Raw genomic sequence first — 9,047 nt, forward strand, 5'->3', positions numbered from 1 at the left:
AATCCAGTAGAGTTTATTTGGTCAGTGGGGTGGAAAATTTACCTTGAAACTTCTGCTAACCAAAAAGTATGGAAGCAAGCAGGACACTTGGCTACACATCCTGCCGTGACCCAATTCCAATACAACTAATAACAGGACTAGTTTAAGCAGCTTAATTTCACTGCACAGATGGGCTTTTGCCCATTAATTTGATCAAGCTAAGGTTCTATTTGTCTGAGTTTGTAGTGGAATAGAGACATAAATCCTTCTTGTACAGCTATAACTGTTGTACAGGAAGATCCGGTAGCTCAAGTAGGAAACTTATTGTTGTGAAGAAGATGGGGAGGGGTAACAGACAGAAAACGACATGGGGCCTTCCTTTTACACCCTGACACAAACAGTGTTCATAATGGCAAAGGTGTTATCTATGGTCAGAGAAGCTGGCTGCCTAAAACACAATCAGAACATTTAACAGCATTTTTCCTACTCTGGTTTACGTAACTATTTTAGTCTTAGACACATAAAACACCCATACATACAATTTACATAAAAAGACAGTACTCAGGCTCCATACTCTTGACACTCTGGTCTAAAGCCTAGTGAAACCAATGCCAGTTCCTTGACTTCTGCAGCCTTTGAATCAGGTACCACTGCTTGTTCGTGAAATCAGAGGCAGTACAAGCCAGATTTATACGTGCTAACTGTCAGCCAACTGAGGCAACAGTAGGCTACATAGAAAAATAAGCCTACTGTCAGATTTCTCGAAGTTTTAATACATTCACAGAATTGAGAATGGTCCTAACTTTATTCCTCTTAAAAAACAGGCTGGAAGAGGAAATCTAGGAGAAGAATTAAATAAATGTCATGGGGGGGGTTGCGTGCATTCATTTCATTAAACACGCTGACATGCAGGCTCAAATCTCAGCTTTGCTGAGGCACCTTTGTGGAAGTTAAACTGCTTTTAAGAGGCGGCTGAGATGTCTGCAGCTCTCTGCACTGACCTAGAGATTATTCTTAGCACCAGAAAGCAGTCACCTCACCCCACACAGGTACAGGCTGGGGTGGGACGGAGCTGGGAAGGGATACAGCTCACATAACACTGCATTTTGGCCATTCAGGGAACAGATCAGAAGTAACCTTTAAAAACAGGTAAAAGATTAAAGCAGGTCCTAGAGCTGTGTATCCTCCAGACACACAGTACCAAAAGCCAGAGAGGGAACGGAGGGCATAAAGGCAATTTAAAGCCTTTAACCATCACCTGATTTAATGTGCCAACTCCCGCTCTTACTTGGGGACATTATCTTGTCAGAGAGAGAGGAGAAAAACTGGAAAGCACGACAGGCACAAACAAGCGAGTACCTTTGTAACAAACTGTAAAAATCTAACATTGCTCAAATTCTCTGCGTGCTTAAGAGAATAAATCAAATAGAAAGAACACGGCTGTTTTAAACACTGATACCAAGAGTACCCCGGCAGTCTTCCACCCTTCAGCTAGACAACTCTCCTTTAGATCATACCTTTCCTTTGGACCAGCCCATCTTTTCCAGCATCTTCTGGCCAAATTTAGATTCATCTTTACTCCAAGCGCTATTTCGTGGATCCACAGACCACTTCTGCCTTCTACGGGCTAGAGCAGGAAGGAAAAATTCAAACAGGCTCTATTTACATTTCCACAGTGTTCGTAGTATTTAATCAATCCAAGAAAAGCTCTTCATTGCAGAAAACCCCAGAACTTATGCCAGACTAAACACGTTTTGGGGGTTTAATTTTACTAAAACTTATACTGCAAAAAAGGCCAGTGAAAATGTTAATTATTAATGTGAAGAATGCCAAAGTAAAATTGCTATGGAAGTTGTCATCCCTAAGGATGGGCTGCAATTCAGGGAAGGCTTTAAGGATTATCACTTAGGTGTACAGGCCTAAATTCCATATTTATTCCAACTTCATTTTACATCTGGCTTCAACATGAAATCTATAGGGGATGAGACTTCAGTGCTGGCTTTCCCAGTTCTGGACAATATCCACTGGCCAGTCTTCCTTTTAACCAGAACACTGAAGTTTTAATATTTGCCTTCATAACAAAAGCCAAGTCAAAAATCAAACATAAGTGACCAGAGAAACTGAATTACAGAACACAGACCAGTGGGATTTCAGCTTTTGGATTTGCCACAAAATGGTTTATTCGGAAACTGAAAAGTCACCGGAAATTATTGCAGGTGTTAAGAGATCCAAACGAGCATCAAGGCTCCTTTGTCCTATGCAGACTACTAAAGAAACTACAGTCCCCCAGGCCCACATACGTGCGCTTGCCTCTATCATCAGGAATAGCTTCATTGAAATCAAGGAAGAAAAGCTAGCACGGTTAACCAGTCACTTTAAGTGTGCACCTAAACGTACGCAGGAAGACAACCTAAATAAACAAGACAAACAAAGAATGGGAGACAGGAAGATTACAAACTTCATTAAACACGATGGGAAATGGTGGATCAAAAATGACCGATTAACCCAAGGCCACACAAAGTCAGTGAGAAGCCAAGTCCACTGAGGCGCTTTCAACATAACCAGGAAGTCATCTTTCCCTTAAATGCAACACTGAGGATTTGGGCCAGAGGGACAGAATATTACAGGGATGTTTGATTCATTTTTTGCCCCGTTTTGTTTCATTCTGAAAGAATAACAAATACTGTCAGAATGCATGATGGTGGCTTTTCTTAACATACTTCCTAAGCTTTGAAGCTCAAAATAGGTGCTGCGTGGCAGCCTCATAAAAAGTAATAGTCTGATAAAGAACTTCATAAAACCCCAAACAGTCCATAAAAAAGTTTTTACAGTAGGTTAAATGACTGAGTGCTGTGAGAGGAATCGACACAGCACTCGTTTGGCTCACTTCTCTACAGGAAAACAACAACTTATTTCCAACAGGCAGCCTTCAGAGAAGCATCTACTACAAGCCCTGCCTGTGCTGCTAACCAAAAGCGGTAAAGTGCCACCGTGGACTGCGATTTTAAATGCGCCCAAGCAAATTAGGGTTCCCTGCTGCCCCACTGAGAACAAAAACTCTGGCTCACTTCACTCATTTATTGCGGTGTTTGAAACAGTGACCTAGGAATCGGGGACAATTAACGTGCTTTGCCATCTTCCCTTACCCAATATGCAAACGATCTTTAAGGACCCAGGTTTCCAGTGGTTTGTGGGGGGAATGAATTAAAAAGCTATTAAGCTGGCAGCAAAAGCTAAGTCCTGTAAAAACAGGGAACACCTTGGCTGTTACTTTTGCCTGTAGCTGACAGTGAAACAAACAACATAAAAAGAAAGGCAATAAAAAGAAGCAATTTAATAAAGGTTATGCTGCCCAGCCGAGCAGCAGCCCTTCCTTTTCAATCGTATTTTTTAATTTGTCCCGTTGTTTAAAATATCTCGATTAACATCAACTTTCCCCCACCCAGTCACGAAAAACTAATCATTCAATGCCTTTTTTTAAATCTAATTAGAACAACATTTTAAGTATGCCCACATTCTGTTATGCTCTCTGTAACTAGTTCCTCAAGTGGTGACTTTGCAAATCCCAAGAAATTAAATTCAATGCAATTCTTAAAGTTGTAAAGCCACCGTATGTATCTACGGATTTGTCTACACAGTAGAGGTAATCCGTGTCAACTGAATGTGTGAATTTAAATTAACTTCCAAATTGAGTTGTTTGATGTAGTTCAACTAATCCACTTTAAAAGTTAATTTATATTAATTTTCCTAACTGTCTCTCTATAGAGAAGCCCTAAGGTGTTTTACTCCTAGGAGGACCTTGGTAACAAAACACAAGGGCACCTAATACAGAGATTTCTCAAGCATGAAATTTTAAGAGACCTTCCCTTTTCCAGCACTTTTAATCCAAGTATTTCAAACCTCCTAACTACTGTTATGAGGTTAATCCTCACATTTCTGCCAGGTTAACACACTCTCATTTTCAAATATGGTAAGCTAGACACAGGAAAATAAAGAAACTTGCTTACATCTTTAGAGAAGTATTTAAGAAAGCCAGGAACAACTTCATGCCACATACAGCAACCATAGAATCATCTCTACTCTCCAAACAAACAACAAAAAAGACTGTTTAGTCAACAATTTAAACAACAAAAAAGACTGTTTACTCAACAATTTATCAGAAATGTTTGTTCACTGATGTCTCACGAGCAAGAAAGGAAACAACATACTATCTTCCAGCTGAAAAATTCAGCTCAGAAGTTAACACCAATCTTCTGGGCTGCTCATAAAATGATGCTGGAGATAGTAATTCAACTCTGGGCAAGCAGCACCATCCAGTGGAGAAAGGCGTCATTTCTTTAGATACTTCACTCAGATACCCTACGATTTGAAAAGGATAAATTACTAAACCCTTTTACCAAGACTAATTCTGTGCCTGGAGCATATGTTTAACTATCATTTCTGAAAGTTCCTATCAGTTACTATCCAAACCCCTGCTGTATGCCCATATGTGGTGATAACACGGAAAATAATAAATAGCTTAAATTTCTCCAATGAACGGAAAAAAATATACTGCCCACAGAAGGGATTTTATTTTTAATCCAAGCTACGAAACCCATCATTAACATACACATTTTTTCCATTATAAGCACCAGTAAGATAGACAGTTAATCAAAGTGTATTAAAGGTTAAAAAGAGTTAAAAATAAGTGAAAAATAAAAGCTAACTCTTTGGCCATTTCTGCAATTGACACTTTTTAAAATTCACACTACACAAGCATAGAATGATCGAGTTTGTCCTTTCTCAGTTTAGTTCACAGCATCACAAAAGGTGGAAGGACCTCTCGAGATCATCTGCTTCAACCCCCTGCTTAAGCAGGTTGTCCAGCACCGTGTCCAGTCTGGTTCTGAATATCTCCACAGACTGATACTCCACAGCCTCTCTGAACAATTTGTTCCAGTGCTTGGCCACCCTCACAGTAAAAAAAGATGGAATTTCTCATGTTTCAATTTGCACTCACTGCTTCTTGTCCTGTTACTGGGTACCACTGAGAAGTTATTTTAAGTCCCTGAAATGCATGTGCTTTCACAGCTGTAGTAAAACCAACTAACCCCCCCACACACATTTTTTTAGGGTGAATATTAATAAGAACATCAGAACTTGATCCAGAACTGCAAAAAAAAAAAAAAAAGCATGTGTAACGCAGCTTCACAATTATAACTGCAGCTGAAGGTGATGAACAAAGGCATACAACTCTGCAAAGGTCGCTCTCAGCAACTAGATTCGTTTTTTAAGGCAATTTTGGAATTCCCTACATACAGAAGTGAACTTAACACAGCATTACACTACTGAAATGTGAAGTGTCGAACTAAAATAATTTAAAAATTCTGAAAAATGGTACCAACAAGGTTTACATCTAAAATAACTAGAAAATTACATCTGCAAATGCAATTTTGTTTTCCTCAATCCACACCTGTTTTTTCCACTGGAAACCGTATTTTCTAATTAGTCATTATACTTAAGTCCATCTTTCCTGCAGTCAAGCAAACAAATTCGTTAGACTGTGTGCGCTCACATTAAGGGTGTCCCGACACCAGTAAGCTCACCGAAACCACCTATGGACATTAACAATACGCAGACAGAAATATATTAGTGCTGTTACATAACAATCTGCAGTTGAGAAGTTTAGTCTTTCTACTCATATATAGTTTTACATTTACTAGAAAAGGCTACTTTACAGGAATGCATCTTTAACTTCGAAGAGAAGGCAGCAAAAGTTTTTAGTTCCCACTTTGGCCAGCCCTGAGAAAGTTCTGTTTCCTGAACTCAAGAGCTTTACCCAGGAAAGAGTTATCAGTCAGAATATTCATCCAATGTTTCAATCAATTCTTTTAGATATGCGGAGCCCACATACTCAATCACCTCAGAAATAAGAGTAAAGCTCAGCTTGATTCCAATATCAGGAAAAAGTTAAACAAAATTATCACGCTGCATATAATAAAACCTTCAAAAATTATTCACTCAGCAACACCCTTACACAAAAGGCATAGCACAACCACATGGCCTTAACACGATTTCTCCCTGCGAGTTCAGTGGATTTACTTGCCTTTTGTGATGCACCTGCCTAAAATCCCTTACATCCCACTCTCACTTTTCCCAACCCAGAATTTAGCTGATCTCCGAAGATCCCTGTACAGACAAGAGGGCGAGCTAAGCTCAAATGCTAACCCTGGGTGCGATCAAAAGACCAATGCCTACACACACACAGCTCCGCTGAGTCCTGCCTGGCTGCCACGCAGCAGCCGGCACCCCAGCACAGCCCTGGCCCCCAGGCTTCGGGCTATCTGCCCTCCACCACACTGCGCAGGGATGGCACCGAGGCGCTCAAAGGAAATGCCGGCCCTAAAGGCATCTGAGACACATCCCCGCCGCTCTTGCACGCGTCCCCCGCCCCGGGCGGGAAGCCACAGAGCCCCGCAAACCCGCATTCCGCAAACCCGTACGCACCGCGGGGCCTGCGGGGACCCGCCGGCATCCAGCCCGCCACCCTCGGGAGGGACAGCGCGGCCCCCGCCCCATCAGCGAGCGCGGTGGAGAGGGCACGGGGTAGCGCCCAGGCCGCCCCCCAGGATCACAGCTCTTCCCCCGACCCCCTCCCCGCTCTCAGGGATCGCCCCGAGCCCCGCCGGCCCGGTTCCTGCCCGCGGGGAACGGCACTCACGCTCCGCCAGCATCGCCATCTTGGGGGCCTCCCTCCCTCCGCGGCGCGTAGCGAGGGAACGCCACAGTGCCCCCACCCCTGAGGGGACTTTTGTGACCTCGGGCGCAGAAAAGGGCAGCGAGAGAAATGCCTGATTAAAAAGTCTTCCAGCAAGCGAGCGCAGCGGCCACCCTAGTGGAAACAGAGGGTGTAAACCTGCTAAAATTCTACTAAAGAACTCAAAAGACGTGTTGGGTTGTGCGTGGGCTATTCTCGCGCGTTTCCTGGTGACTATTGGACAGGCACTTTTGTGGTCAGACGAAGAGGGAGTGCGCGCCGAGGGGAAGGCAGCGGCTTCTGCCTTCACAGAGAGGGCGGGCAGCTCCCGGGGGTACCCGACGGCTTCTCCCGGGCGGTTGCGGTTGTCCCGGAGCTGTTAAAGCCGCTAAAGCTGCCACAGCCGCTACTAAAGCCGCTGCGAGGGGTTGGCGGGGCCTCTTGGGGTGTTTAACCGTCCCCACAGGCGGAGCTCGGGACCGCTCGGGGCGTTTCGCGGCCTCCACAGGCGGAGCCCGTTGTGAGGGGGCTCTTGGCGGGGAATGGGATGAGCAGCGCTCGCCGTCGCCTCGGAGTGTGTGGTTAAAAATAACAGGGCACGGGCAGTCTGAATCTTCGGTGGGGGGATGGATGTCCCTGAAGTTACCCAAATCCGTGCCTGTCGTGGGAGGGAAGGGTGGTGGGCGGTGGAGGGACCTCACATGCGTTGTGCACCATCCTCTGCCTGGCCTCTTGTAATACAGCTGAACTTACGATCCTGTCCCAGGACAGCTTTTGGTATAACTGGTTAAAGATTACTAACAGCAGTGGCTTGAAGCCTCCTCAGGCAAACCATGCCTTTATTCTCCTTTTCAAGGTTTTTAAAGATTCTGTGATGAACGCAGATCTTCCTGTAATACCAGCTTAGTGCTTCTTGTCTCACCCACCTTAGATGTGGAAAAAAACCTACGCTTTCCTTTCTGCAACAAGAATTTAGGTATTTGAAGACTGAACACAGCCCCTCCTTGATGTTTACTTGCTGAATCAAGCCACCCCTCTTTAGCAGTCTTTTCTTGCAGATCACCTTTTAGAGCCCTCGATCATTCATGCTTTCTGGTTTTCAGCCACTTTTCAGTTGTTTCTTAACCCAAAACAGGACACAAATCATGCTGCTGAGTTCTTCTGGAATTGTAGGCTCTGTTTCCTCTCTGGCTATGTTTTGCATCTGAGTGTAATATTTTGTTCTCTAACCTCCCTATCTCTTTCAGAGAAGAGCTACATAGGGATTTTATATTCTGTGTTCATGCACTGTGTTCTTTTGCCCTTCCTGAATCAATACTTACTTCTGTGTTTCCATTTTGTTGTATTGTTCTGAATTGCAGACCTTTTGTGTCTCTGCTGTCTCTTTCCCAGCTTGGAGTCACCTGCAAGTGTTGTAAGTGTACTCTGTACCTTAAGTCAGGTCATGAATGGGAGTATTGTGTCCTACCAGGATCAGAACCGATTGCCCACAGCTCGCTCTTCATCCATCCTTGCATTTGGATGACAACTGGATTACAGCTCCCACAGTTCAGCTTTTCAGACTGCTTTGCTTCTGTGCTTTTTGATTTAGATTACATTTCCCTAGTTGCTTATAGAACACTGTGCAAGGCAGTTTCTAAAGACTTCATAGACAAAACAGAAATTATGACCGTGTCTTTTCCTCTGTAAGACCCCTTCTGTCAGTCAGCAAAGTTAGATTGATATGAGGGAGCTTGTTCTTGCCAACTCTATAAAGTTACAAATAGCTTGTTGATTTTTTGTGATAGTTTATATTCAGTTCCTATTAAGCTGACTGCTCTGACTGCCTCAGTTCCTCCTTTAAAGAAGGGTATCAAGCTGGTCCTTTCATAGTCTTCGAAGCCCACATGCAGCCGTCAGAAATTCTCTGCGTTCTCACCAGACTTTTTTCTGCCAGTTCTCTCTGTACTTTCAGGTCACGTTCATCAGGCTTGGCTGGTGTGAAAACAAATAAATACTTTCCAGTCCTTCACTACCTGAGAGAGAGATCTTTTCCTTTTGCCTCTCTCATTAATTGTGTTAGCCACTTGATTGCATCTAGTCCTTTTAGTGAAGACTGAATGGATGAATCACGCCCTGCTGTGTAGTGGGTCAGCCTTGCCTTTGGTCTTTCTCTTATGCCTTCTGTGCTATATAAAGCTTTGCAGCTCCAGGTTTTATCTCATTCAGTGCCTTGACTTTGTTCATTCTGTCTCTTATGCTCATACTATATGTCTGTATGTGCTGTGCATAAGGTGGCTGTACATCTACTTCTCGTGTCCTGTCTCGCAGCTGGGTGTTATGCACTGATGCG

At 43.7% G+C, this 9,047-nt stretch overlaps 1 protein-coding gene across 3 annotated transcripts in view; it reads right to left on the reverse strand.

The window, feature by feature from the left end:
- The window catches only part of PINX1 (PIN2 (TERF1) interacting telomerase inhibitor 1), a 61,366-nt gene extending 54,449 nt beyond the window's left edge, over positions 1–6,917 (reverse strand). The window contains exons 1-3 of one of the 3 annotated variants that reach the window (XM_075497690.1): positions 6,680–6,917; positions 2,280–2,389; positions 1,497–1,606 (exon numbers count right to left, since the gene is read on the reverse strand). In XM_075497690.1, the coding sequence (XP_075353805.1) occupies positions 1,497–1,606; positions 2,280–2,313 (144 nt within the window). In that variant the 5' untranslated portion in view covers positions 2,314–2,389; positions 6,680–6,917. The remainder of the gene's footprint in view (positions 1–1,496; positions 1,607–2,279; positions 2,390–6,679) is intronic. The other 2 variants (XM_075497693.1, XM_075497692.1) reach the window with 2 other exon arrangements.
- Between the last annotated feature and the right edge of the window lie 2,130 nt (positions 6,918–9,047).

This window comes from Mycteria americana, chromosome 3, assembly GCF_035582795.1.
Source record: "Mycteria americana isolate JAX WOST 10 ecotype Jacksonville Zoo and Gardens chromosome 3, USCA_MyAme_1.0, whole genome shotgun sequence".
Taxonomy (NCBI): domain Eukaryota; kingdom Metazoa; phylum Chordata; class Aves; order Ciconiiformes; family Ciconiidae; genus Mycteria; species Mycteria americana.